This window comes from Idiotropiscis lumnitzeri, chromosome 7 (genome assembly GCF_059441095.1).
Source record: "Idiotropiscis lumnitzeri isolate Australia: NSW breed Sydney's pygmy pipehorse chromosome 7, RoL_Ilum_1.0, whole genome shotgun sequence".
NCBI lineage: Eukaryota > Metazoa > Chordata > Actinopteri > Syngnathiformes > Syngnathidae > Idiotropiscis > Idiotropiscis lumnitzeri.
Genome location: NC_142397.1, coordinates 18,040,310 through 18,064,525, shown reverse-complemented (window position 1 = coordinate 18,064,525; position 24,216 = coordinate 18,040,310). Strand labels below are relative to the sequence as shown.

The following is a 24,216-nucleotide window of genomic DNA, read 5'->3' as shown; positions in this document are numbered from 1 at the left end:
GCGTGGCTAACGACAGCAGGCGGACGTGAGAGGGGAGATGGCCGTGAATGACAACGGAAAAGGCACGCCCCCAGTGCAAAGCAGCCCCCAATGCCCCTATATGGGCAAGCGTGTCTGCTAGCTCTGTTGTTAGGGCTTTCGCAAAAGCCGGCATCATGAGGAGCCGCACGCAGCAGCGACACGGGGAATCTGACAATGACAAGAGGGAACCTGGCGTGTTTGTGGGAGAACTTGCCCAGCTGTTTATTTCTGATACAGAAGACGATTTTGATGGATTTGTGGATGATGACTGATTAATAATAATGTGAGTACATTGTTAAATAGTTCAATAAAATACAACCAAACTCAGTTTTGCTCCTGTTGCCTTTTTAAAAACAGCTAGCCAAGCTATCTTCTGTTTTAGTGTGCATGCATGTAAACTAAGGTATTGTATGGTAGGCGGAATTTTGCTGGGCCTCCACTCTTATGCTATTCAGTTGATTTGGGGTGATAGTTTTAGTTTTGATGTAACACCGTGACCGCACATCGTTTGTTGATTAGTGACTTGCTCACACCGGCATTGTGTCGGCATCCCATCTGAGGAGCTGAGCGGCAACGAGACGGCGAGGCAGACTGATAATGACTCTCGTGTTTGGTGGAGAACGTGTCCAGCTGTTTATCTTGGATACAGAAGACAAGGACTTGGTGCATTTATGGATGAGGGCAACTTCAGCACGTTGTTAAAAGCTAAAATAAAGTACCACCGAACTCCCGCTGCCATTTTAAAAACACGCTAGCGCGACTGAGCAGCTAGCGCGACTGCTCGGTTGCTCGGTTCTGTTTGCGCCCAATGATACGGTGCGTTCTATCTATGTATCAAATACAGAAATAGCACCCTCAACTGGTACCGTGCCCTTTGATACGGCGCGTCTTTTGGCCGTAAAAATACGGTAGGTCATTTTCCCCCTAATATTGGCAGTTCATTTTGATGATTCTAGCAATTGTTTTGTTCCTTAGAAGTGTGACCATTCTTTTGTTTTGTCAATGTGAATATTTATGTTCTTATTTCCATTGGCAGATCAATAGTTGACATGATATCAATATCACAAAAAAAAAATTCTTAGCCAGTTCATCATTCGAACCAAAACAAAAAGCAAAATAAAAGCTGCGGACTATATTGCGAAAACTTTGATTTTTCTGGAATTTATTACATTACACAAAGCATTTTTGTTTTTTACAAACAGTGCAAACGAACAAATTTGTGCCCAGTGTACAGATGAATGATGGGCCAAAGGTTGCTCATCCAAGTCCCATTGTCGTCCCAAGATAGAGACTAGGACTGCTTACAGGAAAAGTACCAGATATCTTCCCATGCACTGCTGAGGTGCCCTTGAGTACAGCACCAAATACCATAAGTCTGCCCTGTTAGCACTGTGATAATAAAATCCCAAGTTTAAGTGAATTCTGCCAACTGTTGTCTATTTAAAGAAATAACTAAATAAATGGATATATTTGTGGGAAGAAAATTGAGGTTTGACAGTGAGCTTTCAAAAGTGATTCTACCACATGCTCCCCATTAATATAACACTGACCTGCTTACGTTCCCGTTTGGTGTGGATGTGTTGCTGAGGCTGTGGTGGTTGCTGCTGTTGAGGGGCAGGGTTCATGACGACAGTTGGTGCCTGCAGTTGGGGAGTAAACTGAGGCTGGGCTGGATAGTAGGCTCCGGCTGTGGATCACACACACAACACTATTAATCAAAACATACAAGCTTAAGTCAACAATCGTGAAATGACGCTAACACAAGCCCAACACAGAGACACAAAGGTATGATATGATATTATATATATATATATATATATATATATATATACGCACACTGACACACTTACTTTATATTGCTTAATAAAACTTTGCCGTTTGTACATTTGTGTTTCCACTATCACGGATATTTAATTAGTGTTTTTTGTTTTGTTTTTTGCCTTATGATTAAAGTACCTCCAACTACAGGAGACAGATTTAGTGTATTTCATATATACAGGGCCCAAAAAAAAAAGACAATGCTGATTAAGATTCTAAGCGGGGCTTTGCACTAACTGGTTTGCCGGCCCACGTGCCTTGAAAATGCAAGCAATATGCCATTTTCAGCTTTGACTTTTAATATAGCTTGTTGCACACATGGACACATAGAGTGGATATAAAAAGTCTGCACGACCCTGATAAAATGCAAGGTTGTGCAATATAAAAACTGAGACCAATTTACACTGCACTGATGATGGTGTGAATTTAAAGTCAGAAGCTCAGTTATTTTTACAAAGGTCAAAAAGATTACTTGTTCACCCCAAATGAGTTGTAGTTTACATTAATGGGACACTTGATTGACGTTAACATTGCCACTTATATAATAGCTGTGCATGTAAAAATGACACTAGTACTAAAATGCCATGCCTTAAAGTTGTTGTTTTTTTTTTTTTTTGCGTTTAGAGATTCACGCCCAATTGGCACGCCCCATTTTGGAGCTGGGCTTGTTATTTCTTTCCGGTTTCAGCGTCTACGTCAAAGCAGGGAGGCAAGCAAGGTAATTTTGCTCGAATTGTCAGTTCTGTTGTCTAAAACGGCAACCGATCACCACCAAAATGCAAATGCATATTACTACTCTTGTCCACTTCAATCTGTGAAAGTATAAACACGTTTTGCACAATAGTTTGGATGTATTGACATCAAACGACAGCTCATGTGACCATCTCCACAAAATCAAAAATACAGTGCTGATCGATTGTCCACTTGCACAGGCTGAAGAGGAAAAGAGCAAGAATGTGCACACAAACCCTGACTGGTTATATTTTGGACATTTGGCTACGCTAAAGTTGTGTCAACTCCCAGGAGGCAGATGGCGGCTGACAGCACGCGGGTATAGATCATTATATCCCCGACTAACAGGAGGCTAAATGCATGGCTAATAATTAGCTTCAGGCTGTTAAAATAAAAGGTATGAGAACAACAAAATTAGCGCCTTACTATCAAGCTTGCCTCTTCATGTCGCCGGGTTGCCTCCCAAGCAGACGCATGTGTTGTTCCACACTGTTTGCAGCCGCCAGCTTCAGCATGAGTGTGAGTGGGCGTTAATTTCAGACTCTTAAACGGTGCACATCGCGAGCAGCATGTGCTTTTAGTCAATGTTCAAAGAAGCAGTGTGTGCTCCTCCCAGCAAACATCCATGAAACTCCGACTTAGGTAGGGATGTCCACTCAAATTTTGATGTCAATTGATCAACGTTTATGGAAGTTATAAGAAATTCTAACGTATAATAAGAGTTTGTAACCGGTCCCTTAAGTGACTCTCGCTGTAACATGGAGAGAGAGAGAAGGGTGTTGCGGCCATAGTGTCCCTAGTGAAATATGGGCCATCGTGGCTGGACAGATATTTTAATTTAATGGAAACGATTGTCAAGGCCTCTCCACACTAATCCGACGGCACGTCGGACCAGAAAATGACGGAAGTACACGTTGCAAAACCCAACGGAGACGTTGACTACTCCGGATGTTCTGCGCATGCAAGAGAAGTAGTAACCCTCCATGACAGCGGCGGCGATAGTCGCTGCGTAGACTTTCATGTTGATGTCCAATAACGGCGGCCTTTCTTGAATGAGTGATTAACACCTCTTCACGCGCTTCAGTCCAGCCAGCCATTATGTCCATTAGAGGAGATGTGAAAAATGAGCCAAGTTGATTTAATTCTTGAGCAATAGCATTCATTTTCAACGTTTGTCCGCTTTCGTCACTTCCTGTACTTGTGCAGTGCACTGATTTGCTAACTGACAGGCAATCAAGGTTATCATTTGCCCCGACAGCCCGAACCGATTCTACACGAACACGCCCTACAGACGCCCCAACAATGGCTCCAACGTTCCGATATTGCTCGCTACGCCAACAGATTGTGTGTACCCACTTTCCAAAGGCGGATTGGTGTGAAGAGGGCTTTAAATGATTAATTTTGGTCTTAATTTTTAATATCACAACAAATGACATTTGAACAAGGCAATTTTGGGGCATAAACGGAATAATAAACCTTATAAAATGTCTTTTCTTTTCTCATACATCTGTCAGTTGTCATCATTTAATCAAGTTTCAGTGATCACATTTGCAGCGAAATGGGCAAGTTAATTATGTGGAAGTGCAGATCTAGTGATACCTGTAGCTTTAAAGAAGCTCAACAGTGTTTGAAATCTTAAATTGAAAATATTTCATAACGTCAAATTTGAAGAATTAAATTCTATTTAGAATAATACATTGTGGTTTGTACTAAAACATTTGGGCCTAAACATGGAAATATGCTGCCCCGCTTTTTATTACTGCTAATTATGGGAGTTTTAAACATCATGCATCAGTATGCCACTGCCATTAAGTTTTTAACCGTATCTGTATGCAATCTTCTCTATTATAGATAGGTCTCTGGAATGTGACACAGGAGACTCGTTTTTTCCACATAACTGTCTAACTCCAACTCCAAAACCCTAATAAAAAAGCTTTTGAATTAATTAAAGGATTAAGATATGGAAATAATTTACTTACATAACCCCATTCCACCGTAAAACACACACGCTACAAGTTCAAAGTACCTCTGTGGGCTCAACGAGTCAATAATGTCAACAAGACTTTCTGCTTTTCATTGATATTAGCTGGCCTTGTAAATGGCCTCAAGAGTTCAGCTTAGTCAAAGGTAAGGACAGCAAGTAATGGCGTACAAAATGTTCAAATTGAAGAGGCCTCTCTTTCAGCTCAGCAGTAACTACACACTCTGACTCGCCACCACTCTTAGTATTACAGTCCAACTCACATTACTGAGTCTGCATTGTTGACCAAGAGCAACACAGACTAAATATAGTCAAAACCCACATACGATCGTTTGCAAGAGGGAGGGAAGGACAGACCATGAGAGACGAAGAGCATGCTCACAACCAGAAAGCCAGAAGAAGGAATGCAACTTTTCTTGGACAGTGTCCCAATACTGTAAATAAGAGGCATGAGATAGGCGTCATTAAGCACAGGCGCATGAGCAGTTAAAGGGAGGGGTGGGCTGCAAAGAGAGACCGTTAATCTCGACAACACCTACCCTGAGAGTCATCCCCTTCGTGAGACCCGCGATTCCCCATGTTGAATGTCTAGCCAAGTGCAAAATTGCATATGGACTGCAAAATGGAGAGGGGGTCTTTTCAATGCCCCTTTTTACTTCTTCCTGCCCCCTCTACAGGTGTCCACTCAAAATGATTTCTTTCAGTGTTCAGTTCTGCCTCTTCCAGCATGTCTCAGCTTTACTCCTCCCTCTGACCTGAGCAGCTTCAATGCCAGACTTTTACACACATAAGCGAAGGAAGGAGTGCGACTGCAGGACTTTCCTGCCTATAGCAATAAGACTGTTCATTTGCATTCGATAACTATACAGTTCACATGTACAAAAGAACATTTGCAATATTTTCCAAACATTTAAAAAAAAAAAAAAAAAAACTTGTTTGGGACACTTTTCCCACTCATCTGGTTTATTTGATTCTCATTATTATTACATGATAATTATTTCCTTTTTATAGCGTCAACCACTTAAAGCAATGGCCTAAAATCTAAAAGAGCTAAACTTAAAACAGATAATTCAATTTTACCCTTGAAATTAAATTCATACGAAATATAAATGAAAAATTGGTTCAGTTTTTCAGGCTTTCTGAATAAGACAAAAATGACTTTGGCCATTATTTTGAGAAGGTGACAATGTTGTATATTATCGTTTGTTGTTGAATGTCATGGATCATTGAAGTAGTCGTCTTCCTTTTTCGCTAGTCTTTCATTGTCACGACCTCCCGCTCTTCCTCAAAAGTACAATGGCAGGAAAGATTAACTGTAGGTGGGCATTAAAACCAGTGTGACACCCAAATGCATTTAGACCCACTATTGTCCCTGTGAAACATCACCCTGGCAACAGGACAAAATCAATTTGGTGAGCAGTAAAGACAACACAGCCCATGAGCAAGGAACTGACAAGGCCTAAGAGAGAGAGATGATGTGTGATTCCAAAAAAGTTAAGGTCTGAAAGCAAACTTGTTTGGAATATTCCTGGATTCAGGAAGTTGTTTCTCATTCAGTGAAAAGAAATAGACTTACAATAGTTCAAGACTTTTTTTGTAATTGCAAAAAAAAAAAAAAAAAAAACACCACTTCATTTAAAAGACTTTGATGCAATAATTCCAATGAATTAACATCTTAAGTTACACAGAGCCAGTGTGCACCAAAGGTCATCGGTGAATGGGTTAGCTAGCACTAGTAGCAAACACTTTGTCCTTATTCCACAATTCCTCACCATTTAAGGCGTCTTTATACCCCCGCGTAGGTGCGGGCGACAACATTGGAAACACGTGTGCAACACATGCCGCCCACGTGTCAGAAACTCTTGCTGTAGCTTGCAGCGCGCATCGCATTCGCTATTGTGATTGGTCCGTTAGGTCACATGCTGTGATGACATAATCTGGTTTCCCGGGAAGGTTCCACAATACCACCATGTTTAAAAACGGAAAAGTTAATGAGAGGTTGTGCGAGGAGGTGCGCAAATAAATGCATCTCTATGATCTTGTCGCAATTTTGGTAGTTCTTTACCCTGTTTCGCAAGGTAAAAATGGCTCCCGGGATTGACATGGAGAGGAAACTAGATCCTGTGGTGTCCTATCCAGTACCAGCAGTACCAAGGCTCACGTTGCCAAATTAAAATAGAGGAGCAATTTGTCGTGTTGAGTGTGTGAATAATGTGGATCTACACATAAATGTACATTCACAACAACAAAAATGACTAGCCAGATAATATAACGTAATATACCATTGTTTTTTCTTTTTTGTATTTTTTCTTTTTATTATCTGCGCCCTGTCAGGTTTAAAAAGGTCCTGACGCCTTCATTAGACTGAATTAAATGCAGAGAACCAGAGGAATAACCAGGGAAGGTTTTGTCTTTTCTCCATCACGGATGGGAGGAGAAGCCAGGAGGTGAAATAGGCGTCTTGCCTGTTCAATCTCCCGCACCCTCTCTGACTTCTTCGCCCATCCCTCTGGACTTTATTCAGAGAAAAACGAAACTTATGGAAAGTGAAACTTAAACAAGCGTGTGGGTGTGTCAGTTGTGCGCATGTGTGCTGAAGCAATGATGTGCGTGTCTGTGAGTTTGTGTGTAATTATCATTGATACAAATAGTGTATAAAAAACATGATTAAAAATACACAAACTATTTACATACTCTCACAGCCCAATTAAGCCTCTCACAGGCCAGTCTTAATACTGTTGTTGTAGCCCTCGACGGGATTCAATCGTGAGCAGCAATCAGGAAGACAACGGGTTTTTACAAATTAATTTGCAGGTGGTGGCCAGAGACCATGTCTTGAACCTTTTTTTTCCCCCAGAGATGGGCATTCCGTCTTAGGGATGGATCAGTCAGTCTATCAGGGACCATTTAGGAAACAGAGATTGAGAAGTTTTTAAAAAGCAAGGACGGAAGTGGGTTTTCATCTGTCCCGAAATCCTCCCTGATTGGGTTGAGAACCCATGGATCTGCTGTGCTGGGTTCTTTTAAAAAGAAAGACTACTATTCTCTTCTGTGTTTCCACCTTTATTAAGTGCCTGCAAAAACACTGTGGTACGTCCCCCTCCAGTAACATTGTACTCCCAGGCATAGTCTGCCCTCCAGTCGTTCAACACATGTAATACTATGGATTGCACCACAGAACGCCCATTACACTGACAGAAACACGCCCAGCCGGTCTTGGGTGAACCTACTACAGACTGTAAGCATGACTTGGAACGTATGGGGCGTAGGAAAAAGGTTGATAGCAATTTTGTTTTGTTATCTTACTGTGAACCTTTAGTACATACCTTGTCCCTTTACATGCCTGTCCTTGTCGGGGACATCTCCAGAGCATCCAACTCTCTCCATATTGTCATTCATGCTTATGCAAGCACCTTCATACACTTAAAGCTACGATACTCCCAGCCTGTTAAGTGGATGTGAATAGGAAATTAGCCAGCTAATGATCTTTAAATAATGCTTATGGGGGAATTATGAAACCTCTGCCATTAGCTTCTCTCGCAAGGCATCATTATGCACGAATGCTTTTGTGTTTTTTGTGAGAGGGTGGGGCGCACTGGCGAAGCAGCTCAGGGTATAAAGATTTGCTGTTCAAATGACAGTCCTCAGCGGAGTTTACATATTTTCTCAGAGAACACCGGCTTCCTCTCACACTCTCAAAAGAATTAACGAATAGGTCAATTTAAGACTAATTTGCCGACGGATGAGAATGTGAGCATGAGCGTGCGAGCTTCTAGCAGCAAACAACAATGGACACCTTGCTTAGATTGTCGCATTTACGTTAGGTCATTATTTCATAACTGGGTGAAATCATGATTTCGTCACAAACAGAACGAGTTACAAGGAAACAGACAAATATGTAAGATTACTAAAAGAAAATGGTGTTGAATCATTAGCCTAATGAACACAAAATTGAACAACAATCAAAAATTCAAATACCTTATTTATACGGTCATCAATGGGCGCAACACCAGTTGAGGGTGCTATTTCCGTATTTAATGCATATACTAGGCACACCGCACTACAAGGCGCTAGCTCAACTGCCTCACGTTATCTCGGCTGCTGCTCGCCTTAGCTCGGCTGCTGCGCTCGGCTGCTGCTCGCGCTGGCTCGGCTGCTGCTCGCGCTAGCTCGGCTGCTGCTCGCGCTAGCTCGGCTGCTGCTCGCGCTAGCTCGGCTGCTGCTCGCGCTAGCTTGACTGTTAGCTCGGCTGCTGCTCGCGTTAGCTCGGCTGCTCGTGTTAGCTGGTGCCAGCTCACCAGGACGCAATCCCCTAAGAGATTGTCGCCAAAGGTATCACCCCATTTCATTGACAGATGTCATGAAACTATTGGGAATCATTTCCAATAACAATGACTCTAACCAATAAAAGGTGTCTTGGTAATAGTCTACTCTGCAACGTCAGGGGAGGGACTTCACTGGTCACCACACTCCTCAGAGTCACGGTTTCAAATCAAAACCAAAAAAAAACTCAGCATACAAGCAAACAATGAAACAAAGAAATAAGATTAACACAAAACATTTATCTCTCATGCCATCTATATGCCCAAAAGAAATAAAATAACACAAAAAGTTTATAGCAATGGCTTCTTGGGAGCCACTCAGCCTTAGCCAATTACAGCATTGGCTTCTTGGGAGCCACTCAGACTCAGCCAATCACATGGCTGTTAAGAGAGATGTGCATGGCTGTTTAGAGAGATGTGCTGTTGTGCTTTGGGCTTTTTGCAGTCTGGTGTCTAAACCTGGGACGTTTCTTGCTTGCAATCACATAAATGATAAGACAGACTACAACATTGTGGACAGCTGCCCTTTTGTCCAGCTTTCTCCTACACCATCACCCAAACACAATAGTCACATAATGTATAAGTCACGGTCAATTTGAAGCATCGATGACTCAGACTTTGTCCAGCAGGGTGTGCTAACATGCAGTCCGAAAAGCCCAATGAGTAAAAGGGCTGATGGTCGCGAGTGATGCTTAGTCCATATAATGGGCGCGTCGCTTTACAAGGCGCTTTGTTTGTTTTGGGGAAGATTAGGGACTTTAAAGAGCGCCCTATGGCCCGGAAAATACGGTAATAAAAAACTTTAAAAATGTGTTTAAACATTACAAACAACGCATTCGATCCATAAAACTCATATATATTGTATTTTCATGACCATAAGGTGCACTTTAAAGTCCCAATATCGCCCAATAATGCAGAGCGCTTTGTGTATGACCCGAGATCCTCTTATCTGTACATGTGTTACTCCCTTGAGCTAGCTAGCAAGCAAGCTAGCTATTGTTTTTGCGCTGAGGCATGTCTTGACATAGCTGCACCCAATAATACGGTGTGCCCTTTGTATATGCTTAATACAGTAAAAGCACACGCAACTGAGACTCCGCCCTTTAATACGGTGCACCCTATAGTTGTGAAAATACGTAATTGCGTAATTTACAGGGCATGCATCTCAAAGTGGCGGCGATGCCAGCCAAAATACATCACTTTCACAGCGACAGCTGGACCACTCAACAGCGGACTTCTTGCAGCTGTTTATCACCAACAAGCTGCTCCAGCACACTGCAGATGGCACAGACCGCTTTGCAAGTAGGGGTGCCACAAACGATTATTTTGGTAGTCGACTAATCACCAAATGTAGTCATGATTAGTCGACTAGTCGAATCATATGTAAATTGTGAGAGTTCGCACTAGCAAGAAGTTTTAGTTTGCAGCTTGAATTCTTAAAAGGCGTGTAGAAATTAATATGATGATACAAAATTCAACTTTGATTAAACTTTGCAGCTTGTACCGGCATTTCTGAGATGTTTATAAATGATGGTGCAAGTTTAAATTGAAGGCAACAAAGGGGCCTTAAAAGTTTTGGCTGCAATTCTTTAGTGCATTTTAAAATGGAACTAATACTATACACTATGCAGTGTTGCACTAATAATACAAAATACGAATACAAAAAGAAATATTTGAAAACAAATTTCATTCTTCTTGGGCACTCAGCCTTTTTTCTTATGTAATAGGTCATGAAATTAGAGTAAGGCAGTAAATTGGGAAAATGCACTATGCTAAAGAAAAAATCCTAATTTGAACATTAGGAGGAACATACTTTTTTTGCAGCAGCAGCATAACATAGTATATTGCACCAAACTTAACTGTGTGTTTTATTTTTATGTGACACCAATGAGGGCTTGTGGAAAATATGTTCTGCTACTTTGAGTACTGGTATTTCCCAGTTCATGAACGCATCACTCAGTTTGGGAGAGAGAGGGTGTGAGATCTTTCTCCTTTGATGTCAAACACGGACCAACTCGCTGTGTTCATTCTTAATAAATGTGAGTACACTGACTAATGCCTCCTTAATCCATAGTGGACGCAACAAAATGTTAGTGTTCCATAAAGGACATTGTGTTTGTGTTACAAAGTTACATCAAACACACATGGTAACTTGTATAAGCCAACTACAGCTATCTATCAAATACGAGAATATATGAGTGTATCAGAAAAGAAATCAGGCATCAGCCACAACGAGCTTCCTTTCGAAATTATTGAGAAACCCCGTCATGCTGCCCTGAAAGGGAGGTTTGCATCGTAAGTATTTGTGGGCGAAACTAACTTTCGGACTCTGCTGCTAACACCGGGTAGCCATGACACTCCTTACCCACAATGCTACTCTTTACATTGCATACGACCCGGATCAACGTCATGGCGCATGTGCACCCTAAACAAGCAAACAGCCAACAGGGAAAAACGCAAAATGAGGCTGTTCCAGGAGAAAAGCGATGCTTTATTTGTATATATATATATATATATATGTATATATATATATATATATATATATATAAATAAATGTGTGTGCGTGTGCAACCAAACCTGGCAATAATGATAAACAACTGAACAAACTTAACATGCAATGTTTGCTGCAGAACCTTAACCATACATTATTCAGGGCATGCATGAGTGGCTTGGATAATCAACGATCCACATACCATAATTACCATATTCAGCCGGGCTTGTGCCGGGGTAGAAACCTGGAGCTCCAGCTGGTACAGGGTATTGCTGGGGTGTAGCCACGTAGGTTGGTGAACGGTACTAAGAAAAAAAAATATACAAAAGAAAAAAAAAAAAAACACAAAACAGAAATATATATAAGTATAAAACAAGGTCACGGGGAATTGGGAAGTGAGAAAGTAAATATATTATTTGATATCAGCATTGGCATCAGCGCCAATACTGTACTTCTGTACTCGTACTGTAATTCTGTAATAACGCTCAATAGCACTTTGCAAGCCTGCCATATACCTTCTGAGTAGTTAGAGTAGGACCCATTTCAGCCGAGCGCAGATACTTTAATGTACTAAACACGAATGACACACTAAATCCGAGTGCAAATTATGCTCTGCAAAATGGATGATCAGTCCTGCACAGGTGGTGACAAAAGTTGTCCCCCCCCCCCCCGCAAATTTTGGCAGTGGGCCATCCACTGAGTTTCTCCGAGCCTCGTCACGCCTCACGACATGCTGCTCGGCCCCTGCCGAGCCAGCTGCACTTTCCGTCATGAAGCCGCAACGGAGGAGGACTGGGACGGGCGAGCGAGCGAGTACAGCTTCGGGGCTTTAGATGTTAAAATGCTAGTAATAACGAGAATATTACCTTTTACTAATGGAAGTTTTATATTCAGGTTTTACACCATCAGCATTTTTGGAACAGATGAGCAAGTTTACTTAAACTAATCACCAATCCGATCACAAGTTGGACCAATATATCTATTTAAATAACTTGTTTATTTACTGTAAACACTTGTGTACCATTTACTGAGTCACAAAAAAATTACGCTCAAGCATTATTACTCATGTATAACAATGGCCCAAGGAAGGAAATGAGGAAAAACAAAAACAAGAAGTGTGATTTGAATATAAACAGTTTATTCAACAATGTTAACAACAAGCTGAACTTGATTTGTTTTTTGTAACAATCTGCTTCCAAAACATGTAATACATAAAATTGGAACCTTTTCAAAATTAATTTAATGAAGAATGTAACTTGTGGTGTTATGAGTCAGATGTGGGATGGTGACGTAGTAATCTTGTATTGTATTGATCGACATCGGACTTTTGCAATATGTTTGAAGACAGCGAAAGCATTACGAGCGAGGAAGTTACATTAAGTGACGGTTGCATTTGTTTCACCAAGATAAATTACACAACTTTAAAGCTGTATAATTGTGGACAATTGCCTTAATAGAGTTATGCTCTCAAAAATATGCAGGGGGAAACGATAAATAAAAAAATAAATAAATAACTCAGTCAATCAATCAGTGTGCTTGTGGACGGCTCGGCCCCCCGAATAGTCTTTTCGCAACAAAATCCAAAACTCAGAAGATGCTCACAACTGTAAGTCGGCTTTGGCCAACAAAAAGTGGTATTTTCAAGCGATAAAATAAATATAACATAAGAAGCACGACTATGTTGTGACGAGACTGCCATTACGCCTGCTGGAGGGTCGAGGGGATCAATATAGTTTGAGCTTGAAGTGCTTTGCGATACTTTTGATGCTTCCGTCATTTGAGGTATTGTATTTACAGTATTGTATCAAAAAAACTAAAGTGGTGGGATTGATTATCAGACTCCCACAAGGAGCAGCACGGGTCAAGAGTCAAGAGTAAGTTAATAAATTGGTTATACATCGACAGGTAGCGCCAGCATCTATTAATGGCGGCCACAATTCATTTGTGGCAGCATACCACAGATACATTTGTGTGTGAGAAACACTCAAGCTGTAATATCTTATTTTGTGGTCGATCAAATCTGCAAATTAGGACAACAGCCGATCACAAAATTTGCATAAAATGCAAAATATTGGGTGATCCAAATTTGCCAATAAAATTGGAGGAAAGTCTTGTGATAATAACGTTTAACTTATGTCACATTTGAGGACAAGTTTGGGTTAGTGTTTTTGAACAATGGCATTATCAAGTATTAAATTAAGTACTTGCACTCGGTCTGAAATTTTTTTTAGATCGGGGCATTCCTTGCACTATTCAGCAGTGAGGAAATGTTACCTGAAAAACATATGTGCAGAGCAATAGAAAAAAAATGAGACTGTGGTCATTATTACCTCACGTTGGGTGAGGTAGCGACAGTGCCAAATTTAAATAGAGTACAGATGTCGCCTTTTCAACGATGTTGATGACTTGAACAAAATTCTATGCTTTCATCATAGTACGCATCACCCCTCACTTTGTTCGGAGGAAAACACTATATTGATATAGTGACAAAACTCTAAAAGCCTGATGTTTAGTGGTTAGTTTTGCATACATGCAGAGAAAACATGATTTGAAGATGGGATGACAATTTTGACTTAAAAACTTCCCAGCAGGGCTATCTTCATATTTTGCTGGTTAGTAATTAAAATCAAAATGTTTTAGGATTTTTAGTGCAACAAAAGGTAAGAAATTGAGAAATCTTTCAGGCACTATGATCTTCGGTTGGCTGAAGTCAAAGAGTCTGAATTGTGTGCGTTTCCTTTTTGTTGTAAAAGTCACAATTTTCAACCCATCTGCATTCAAAACGTAACATTATTTTGTAAACAGCACCACCAGCACACTCTGTGAACAGCTCCCCTCCCCGAAGTTTTGCCTCTACCTGTCCTTGTATAAAATAGGCTGCCCCCTGTGGTGAGCTCGGGAAGGGCAACTGTTGTCCTGGGATCATCATCATTTGGGAACCGGGAGCTGGCTGGTAGACATGGGTGGGAGTTACAGGCCGAGGGGTACTACTGGGGGGAACACCTCCAGTCCCGCTGCTGGGAGGCAAACTTGTTCTATTGGTGTAGTAGGGCTAGAGGGTAGATAAGAGAGAAAACAAGGAGGCGGACCGGGGAGGACGGACAGAGGGAGGACACAGACCAACGAGTCAATACAAAGCCATATTACAGAAAGTAGAGAATCATGAAGAGAAACTTGAGCTTGAAAGCTAACTGGTTACCTTCCAATAAAGTGGTCACATTTAATTGACTACTACTTATCTGATATTAGCCCTAGGCAATGTGTAGTTGCCTTGCCCAGCTTGATGGCTGCATAGTTGGCTCATAAATCTACGGATTGACTGCATAAAGAGAGAAAGCTGCCTCCTCAGATATTCTGCTGCTGACCTGGGAGATGACTGCTGAGTAACAGATATGAAGGGACGCCCCTCAAGAGGGGTATAAAGAGGAAAGAAAAAGGAGGGAGAAATAGTTACCTGTAAAGATCTGAAGCTTCCCTTTAGCAGCACAAACAAAGATGACAGAGATGGATTAAATGGAAGCAATAAGGCGGGACAGTTTGAGAGAAAAAAGCAAAGCAGCCAGAGACATTCCCCATTCTGATCCAAGCAGTCACTTGGGACAGGCAGCATACAGAAAATGAACATTTATTGTGACTGTAGCACAGCAGTTTCCCAACCACCGGTCCGATGCAGGCTTCGTACATGGTCTGCATTTTCGTCACTTTGCTAGCTGGTGGGTTTAATATTTGCGTAATGTGACCAAGACAATTAGCATCTTGACATGGGTCAAGAGTCCAATGTCACAGAGAGAAGGTGTCACTTTACAAATAAATATATTTTTCAGCCTTGAATAATAAAGGCACAGCAAGTTTTTTTTTTCTTTCATCTGTGCGGCCCGTGGTTGGGCACCACTGATATAGAGAATACCCAATTTAATAAGGTGGAGACCTGCGGCTAATAGTCTGAAGCGATTAATGTATGTACAATTTTGTTTTTATGACTAAATTTCCCTATTGTGACTTTTAATCGGGTCTGTTTTGTCGTCAGGAAATGACGAGAAGTGGATATGAATAGGAATTTATCCAACTAATGAGCTTTAAATAACGTTTATGAATGATGAAATCTCTTCCGTTAGCCTCCCGTTATGCAAGGATGCTTTTTTTGGGGGTGGGGGAGGGGGCGGGCGACTAGTGAAATGCAAGGACGGACGCTATTTAAAAGGGCGCAGGACGGATGAGGATGCAGGATGATTATTTTATAAATAAGGATGGAGGGACCCGACCGCTCCACCTCCCAGTGGCGTCAAAGCAGACGGCGAGCATCCAATTTAGCTTTGTGGCGACTGTGATTGTGACGTAATCCCAACAAAAAAGGCGCCTTTTCAAACTGCACACACTTCCATGTTTCTGAGAGCCATCTAGTTTGCACTTCAAACATTCATTCAAAGAGGGACAGTAGAAAACTGCAGAATGTGAACGATGATGATGAATGATGTATTTTTGTCAATTATAATTTCATTATATGAGAAACATTAAGAAACCTCAATGACCTAAAAAGCCATGATCACAAAAGGGAAAGAGGATACATGAAAAAAGAAATGGGTAATTCAAAAGACATTATAAAATTAGGGACTAACGCTGCTGAAATAAAGTATAAAAGAAAAATTAATTAGTAAATATTATAAGATCAAGTAACAAGTCTTGGCAAAGATGGAACTTGTGGAATGGATATCCACCAGCATAGATGGAAACGAATATGCAGAGGTTTTTTTTTATAGATCTTTAAAAAAAAAAAAAAATTTATTAAGTTAAAAGATTTTGACACTCTCGATCATAGTATACAACTGGAAACATTTTTGAACAATATGAGATAAGAGGCTTGGCACATAAAAGGATGCAGGTACTTCAAGGGTCTATAATAGGCCCTAAATTCATATGATAGATTAATAATATATGCAACGTCTATAGAATACTGAAATGTATCCATTTGTGGATGTTTTATATTGTGCGGGCAAAAACATTGAGCAGCTTCTGAATCCTGTCAAAAAAAAATCTTTATTCCAAAAATGCAACTGTGTGAGATGATAAATTTTATGTTGGCGTGTGGCGGCCAATGACTTTTTTTTGTGCTGAAATATGCTTTGTCAATTCAATATGATAGCCAAGCCATGGGTCAAGTCAAGCAATAATGTCAAGGTTAAGTTGAATAGATCCCATTTGATTTCTTATTGTATTCTGGCTGTATCGCAACTTAAAGAGCTAGCGTGAAGTCAGTTCGGAAAATACCAAATTAAATCTTTTTGCGTCACAAGTAAAGTAGTTACACCTAAAATAATAAAGCCTGAAAAAAAGTTTTTTTATTTGGTATATTTGTCAAAATAATCGTTTTCCCTTAGTTAGATTCTGCTAAGCGACAAATCCGAAGTGTGATGTCATTCCAAGACAGGTATGGCAGAGCTCAACATAGAAAGAGTATTAAGCTAGTCAGAAATTGACTCACAAAGCAAAATCTCAAACATATCTGAGGAGATCCAGGTATTTGAAGAGTTGGAGGAAGAGGAGTTTGTTGGAATTATGTTCGTTGGACCATAGATGCACGAGCCAGTTGCTCAGGAGAACAAAAATATCATGCAGCTGTCAAATCAGCCTCCGATAAGAAGATTCGCACGGGCGGGACATTTTGGCAGAACACCGGACATAGAGTGTTTACCTCAGCCGTTTTTCCTTGGGCATTCTAGAACACCTCAGCAATTTAAAAGTTGCCCTCCAGTTCGATCCCCACTGAGATCGCCAATCACAACAATTTGATGCGATTCTTGCGAGCTGTTTATGTAATATAACAAGCAACAATAACTAGCAGTCTAGCTCGCCCTGCCAAAGCAGGTAAAGCTAAACATTGACCATCTTAATGATTTCTGGTAATAATTAGGAAACAAGAGTGAGAGTCATCATTAAAGATCTGCTCGTGTTCACATTTTCAAATGATCACTCCCTTAAAAAATAAATAACTTCATAAAATCACAATCTGACATCATGGGTAACTATTTCAAGAACTGCCCACCATGTTGGTGACTTCTGCTTTACAATATGTCCACACATCGAAAAACTTACTCGTACTTTATTGAATAAGAACAGCACTGCTATCAGTTTGTTGTAATTTGCACAAGTGTTCCAAGACATTTTATAATTCACATAAAATATACTTTTAGCAGTGAACGCGAGTAAACCACTCCGACTGTCCAGCCTTGATTTAGTTAGTCCTGTAACTACATGTGTTCTTCAAATACTGCTAAATCATTCTTATGTGTACAGGTTTGTGTCCGTCAGTGTGGTGGCATGTGAACATCGTGGAAAAGAAAACATGAGTATTCCTACCTGTCTTGGCTGTGGTGTTGGGTTCATTTGAGGGGGCGTTGGGGTGGAAAACACAACAGAAGTGGGCTGCCCAGGGGGGAAAGTGGGCTGCAGATGACAAGAGGCCATATCAACAAGAACAAAGTGGAACACATGAAAGGTGAAATAGGGAATGGGAAAGGGGAGTATCTTTAGACAAGCGGAAATTAAGCCGCAGAGATTGAAGTGAAGTAACAAACAATGATGTGAAGAACACAGCAGCTGCTGTTAACTGTCTCCTTATCTTATAAAATTTCGAGTTTAACCCAACACAAATTATTTGTAAAGAAGCCACTGATAAACCTCTTGTGTGTTTTCTATGAAACAAACAGGGGTGAGGTCATTCAAGAGTTCCGTGGAAAAACTCGGACTTTCTGTCATCTAAATAAAAAAAACAACATTTTCAAATGCAGATGAACTGATGATTTCTACTGTAGTCAAATGCCCTCCACCCGTAAAAACACCATAATTACATTCACAACAGTTCCTTACCTGTGAAATGCCAGGGGATGGAGCAGGGTGGGGAGTGGAGGGGGGTCCTGTTATAGGCTGTGGTGTTTTATTCATTTCATGGGGTTCTTCATGGGGAAAAGAGACCTCTGTACAAATCTGAGGAAAAGAACATGGAATTCAAATTTGGAAAGTGAAAACAATTGACTCTTACGTACTGAGGGATGTTATGCATAACTGGTGTTCCCTGTTCCAGCACGGAACACTTGTATGAATCTGTAAGGAGTTGTGATTTCAAGATTTTCACCAAAAGACACAGATAGCCCCTTTGTTTGCTCTTGCCATTTTTTCATTTATCAGTACTTTGTTTGGGCATGATACAGCACATAGAGTAGCCACTCATTTGATAAATAATAATACCAGACCATAACACATTTACCATGAAAAAAGTAGCAGTATAGTCCAGGAATTACGACAGTATTTTGACATTTTTAAGTTTAAATAATCAAACATAGAAATTACTAAATAAATACTGAAATCAATAAACAGTTAAATAAAAAGCAGAATAAATAAACTGCAATAATTTAATAATATATTAGAGACATTTAGTCATTTATGTATTATTTAATTTCATCACTCCTAGTCCAACATGATTTGTCAATGATAAAAACAAAAGAACTGTGTTGCTGAATTTTCATTTATTTTATTCAACAATAGAACTTGCTCCAATTCTCTCAGTGTGTCTTTCTATGAAATTTTTGTTTACATCGCTTGAAATAATATTGTGACACCGATAACCAAGATGTTTTTAAGATGATTTATGACAATTGTGATATGATTTTATCTTGTCACAATTATTTTCTTTAATATTTATGTAATGCAAACAACAAAGGCTAAAATGTCTGCAGTATTCTTTCAGGGTTGGCTAAAATCAGTTTGTCTACAATTTGTTGCCAATCACACAATGCAATTAGGAGTTGTGCCATTTGAAATGTTATCTTGTATTAAAGCCACAATAATTACCATTTGAAGGAAACTTAGTCGAATTAACAAAGACTACATGTCTAATATGGCCACATAATACACATGTACCGTCAGTGTTGTTTAATCCCTTGAGTAACATGATGCACTATGTTTGGGAAAAAAATTATATTAAATGACTTGAAGTGGATTATGTTAAGCTTTTCATGCAAAAGTGTGAGTCATGATGAATCCGTTTTTTTTTTTCTTTGAAAACCACAATGCTTAAATGGTTGCGGTCTCTGCATACCATCATCAAGCGCATACATCCTTGATTCTAAAAGCCAGATGCAGAATAGCTGTGCTAAGATAATGCCAGCATTATAATTAAGTCTGTGTCTGTAAGAAAAGGCAGTAGTCCCAGGACTCATTCACGCACATTAAATTGTCAGACTGGGAGACGAAATACAGGGAAAACAACCAAGATATTCAATCTCATATCTCAAAATCAACGGTTCAAGTTTTCCCTGCTCAAAAAAGCATATACAAGTCATGTTTACGCTCGCCTTCAATTGCAACACTAAGCCAGCCAATCACAAAACCTTGACCATGATGCGTCACATGAAGCTAGCCAATAGCAAACATTCGAGTGCAAAAGCAAACGGTTGTTTTGGTAGGGAAATCGTAATTGGTCCATCCCCTGCATTTCATGTGCCAGCCTAAAGACTGAGGTCGGGCGACAGGTCTGGCAAACTTGCACGAAAATTACTAAAACTGAGAGTTCTAGCTGATTCACAATTTCTGTGTCTTAGACACTCACCCATAAGTCACCAGCATGGCCGAGTTGGCTGCCAGGATGGCCGAGTGGTCTAAGGCGCCGCGTTCCGGACCCAGTCTCCCCAGGAGGCCTGGGTTCGAATCTCGTGGCTGCCAGGATGGCCGAGTGGTCTAAGGCGCCGCGTTCAGGACCCAGTCTCCCCAGGAGGCCTGGGTTTGAATCTCGAATTTCCCCATTGTGGGACTAATAAAGGCATTATTATTATTATTATTATTATTATAATCACTTGCTTGCTCACTTATTGGCAAACTCAAAGTTAACCACCCTACCGTGCATGTCCTTTCCGGAACAATTTGACTTCTCTATAACAGCAGAACACATCCCAACTGCCCGTAACAAAATGTGGTCAATACATTTGGTATCTCATCTCTGGATGCACATTTGGAGAATAATATCTCTTAAGATGTATGCACACATGGAGTTCCAAGGGCCATTGTGCTTGACGTCATGCAAGACCTCTCAATAGTTACTGAAACGTAAGCATACTTCCCATGAACTAACCAAAAAGTGAGTTATGGTTTTGTCGTTTTGCAAAGCAACTCACTCAGTCTTGAGCAAGTGCCCACCATCCATCCCATCACTGAATAAGTGGTCGTAAGAGACTGGAAACATGTTCTATTTTCCTCAACGCTAAAGTCAACCACGAGGGGATTTACAAAGCTGCTTTCAAAAACAGTCCAGCAACTTTCCAAAGTGATACACGGACACAGCAACAGTGATTTGTCATTCTGCTCCAACTCGAGCCTTATGTTCAGGTTGCTTGCTCTATTGGGCAGTAAACAGAAAGCACATTAGCAACAACACGACATGTGCAATATGTATTTAAAAAAAATAAACAGGCGTTGTAATAAAATGTCACGTGAGTTAGTTAGTTTGTTTGTTAGACAGTGTTTGTTTCGAGGCCACATTAGTTAAATAAAAGCAAGAACACACGTCGTTTGAGGATGATAAAGCTAACAGCGAGTTAGCTATCAGAGAGGCTAATCCCTGAAAACAGCAGCACTAGAAGAAGCAATTTTAACCCTCACTCCAATTTGGAAGATTACGGTTACACCCATGGATATTTCGATGAACGACCACCCGGTGTATATATGTCAAAATGACTGAAAAATGTTTGTTAATTGGGCATACGCGTAAGAATTACACGCAAAATGTGTTTCCTTACCTTTCTCTCCTTGAGTCCGCAGGGGCGGACAGACGGAAAGTCTTCCCGGAAGCCGGTACCGTGGCAATTCCTGTCAAGTTCCGTCACGTGGAACTTAGAAGGCGTTCTCGGTCGTAAAAGGAAAGTGGAACTGGAAGTCACACTCCGCTAAAGCTCTGAGAAACATCACAACAAACCCAAATGCTCCTTTAGCACATTTAGACATCATTATACCCTCATACTGTCACAATTTATTTTATCCATGTGCAAACGAATATCATTCGTCCCTCAAATTCATAGCAACTCTCAAATTTCGAACAATTTCAGAGTATTGTGGCAACTTGCACTGTAATTTTTGCAGCACTGTATTTATCGTCCACACGCCGATGGTTGGCACGACGGCTAGAAGGTGTGATTTACAAATTAGAAAAATGATAATGAAAATGTATTATTAATATCACTCCATGCCAAGCACAGCTCCGGGATTTTTTTCTCTCCCGCGGCTAAAGAGTGTATTGGCGCATACTTATCAGGGTTGAGAAAAGTATTTATAAATACATTTTTGATTAGAATATCGAATAAAATGGGCGTGGAACTTAACTGGGGCAACACAGATTTCTGACGGGCACCCTGGGCTGTGGTGTAGGGCAATCCCTGCTGCATGCAAACTGCAGGGGGCGCCAAAGATCCGGTGACGATTCATCTTCAATAACAGTCATTAAATTCAAATGATAGTTAATTTCAAATTCAGTTTGAAAGTATCTAATTATTAATACAAGTATTTCATATTAAAGGGCAACAACACAGTGTAATCACATTGATGTTTAACAAGTTGAAACAACAGCAGCAGCCTCATTTGCCCTGGAGAAAAGTGAAACAATAAATCTCAGGCTGATATAGAAATGTGTGTAATACTAATAATAATCGATTTTATTTAGAATGCACTTTACATTAGCGAGAGAGAGAGAGAGAGAGAGAGAGAGAGAGAGAGAGAGAGAAAGAGAGAGAAAGTGAGCGAGCGAGCTTGTGATCCGTTGAAAATGACCGAGCGAATTGCCCGGTCTTTTGATTGGTTACGGCCAACAGAGCCGTTTTTGTAAGAATAACAAGACGAGAACTGAGTGTGTCTTTTAAGGACGCTACAATATTAATACTATAAAAATAGTCAACCTCTACTTTACGGTGTTTCACTTTTCATGGGGGGCGGGGGGGGGGGGTGATTGTATAGCCACAATATCTAAGTCTGCATCATATTTGCACATTTTGTAGTCACAAGTGTCGTCTTTCACAAAAAAAACAGTGTTGCTATAACATTATTTTACTCTGTTTAACCTGCTCTAATTCCATCCTTTTTTAAAAAATATATATATATTTAAATATGAGAACATGGTCACATTCCCCAAACTCTTGCCATGCTAACGACACTTTGTGGAAACAGCAAAGCAACTTTAACCGTTTTAACTGCTAGGACCTGAGAGCATTTCGTTTAATCTTGGGTACGCCTTGGATCCGCTAGCATAAATGGTCCTGGTCTGTATTTTCTCTCTCTTTTTTTTTTTTTAATGGTCCACAGATCATTTAGTTTTAAGGTTAAAATGCTGTTTTTTTATCCACATAGCAGTTAATAAGCTGTTCTTAAAAATGAGTTCATATCTATTGCAAAAACCTATTAGAAGTAGTAGTTTTTCAATCTCTTGGACAAATTTTCGTCCCATTGACTCACATTATAACACACATTTTTCAATGTACTACAATCCTGAAATGCTATCGCGCTTTTCCCATGAAAGCCGAATTAATCTATTATTAACTAGTTGAAATAAAACTAAAATAGTTTTTAAGGGTATTATCCGCCTAAACCACAAGGTAGCGCCATAGAGAAATACACAGTATGTTTAGTGGTGATCTATTGCTTTTACTCTGGCAAAAGCCTGCCAATAAAAAAACTCAGAATTGTATCAACACCATCTTATTGAGTGGGGAATAAGTAAAAGAGTGGTTTGAATGTGGTCGTGTTGAGTGAGTGCTGTGTGTGCTTGGGTGTGAGACTCGTCAAAACATATCAACAAAAGCCAAATGGCCCTTTGGTAATTATATTGGTTGTTTCTGTTGGTCATAGAATGCAGAGACATGCTCTGCCGGGGAGACAATATGAAAGCACATTTTCAGCTCCTTTGTGTTAGCACCGGACATCATCTGAATGGCTGAGCAAATTTATTCACATGCATGATTCAAGTCTGCAAGAAAAGATTGCATTTGAGTGATGCTGCTCATTTTCAAGTCAACTGCAATGAAGCAAGAGAGGCAGTCATACTTCATTCTTAGATGAGCTTGGGGCTCTCACAAGTTCTGTGTCTTTGAAACAGACATGAGAGATCACACACAGGCCTTGAACGTGGTCTAGTCATGATCTGTTTTGGTTTAGTGTTTAGTTTCAGGATTTCCTTGTATTTCTTTGTGTGTCTCGTTAGTTTATTGTGTACACATGTGCTTGCCATCCCGGTCCCTTGTGTTACACAATCAACTCCCTCCAACCCCTTGTCTTGTGCAGATATTCCTCTTTGTCTCATTAATTTAATTGTAGATAGCTGGGATTGAAATCAGTGATTTTCATTAGCTTTTCTTGCCACAAAATCAAAGTGGCGTTGAGTTTTCCACCAGCCATAATACTATCGATACTATCTGGGGAAACAGGAACTGGGTGATTTGAGTAAGTCACCCTTGCAGTACGAGAGGACTTGAATGTCAAAAAAAATCTTTCAGAAGATGAAGTTAGGGGTGACACGGTGGCAGACTGCCTTAGCACGTCCACCCCACAGTGCAGAGTTGCAGGTTTTGAATCTGGCCTTCCTATGTAGAATTTGCATGTTCACCCCGTGCCTGCGTGGGTTCTCCAGTTTCCTTTGACACATTCCATTGACATGCATGGTAGGTTAATGGAACACTAAATTGGCACTAGGTGAGGTTGTGAGCGCAAATGGTTGTTCGTCTCTGTGTGCCCTGCGATTGGCTGGCAACCAATCCAGAGAGTACCCCGCCTACTGCCCGTTGTCAGTTGGGATAGGCTGCAGCACGTCTGTGACCCTTGTG

The 24,216-nt window shown here is 40.5% G+C and overlaps 1 protein-coding gene across 9 annotated transcripts in view; it reads right to left on the bottom strand.

Annotated features, from left to right (window-relative positions):
• The window catches only part of eif4g1b (eukaryotic translation initiation factor 4 gamma, 1b), a 40,291-nt gene extending 19,000 nt beyond the window's left edge, over nt 1–21,291 (bottom strand). For 2 of the 9 annotated variants that reach the window (XM_088300476.1, XM_088300477.1), the window contains exons 1-7: nt 21,151–21,291; nt 18,230–18,346; nt 17,720–17,806; nt 14,820–14,840; nt 14,223–14,417; nt 11,568–11,670; nt 1,572–1,708 (exon numbers count right to left, since the gene is read on the bottom strand). In XM_088300476.1, the coding sequence (XP_088156602.1) occupies nt 1,572–1,708; nt 11,568–11,670; nt 14,223–14,417; nt 14,820–14,840; nt 17,720–17,806; nt 18,230–18,304 (618 nt within the window). In that variant the 5' untranslated portion in view covers nt 18,305–18,346; nt 21,151–21,291. Of the gene's footprint in view, nt 1–1,571; nt 1,709–5,091; nt 5,236–11,567; nt 11,671–14,222; nt 14,418–14,819; nt 14,841–17,719; nt 17,807–18,229; nt 18,347–21,150 lie in introns of those variants that run through there. The other 7 variants (XM_088300480.1, XM_088300481.1, XM_088300478.1 and 4 more) reach the window with 6 other exon arrangements.
• Nucleotides 21,292–24,216: the final 2,925 nt, after the last annotated feature.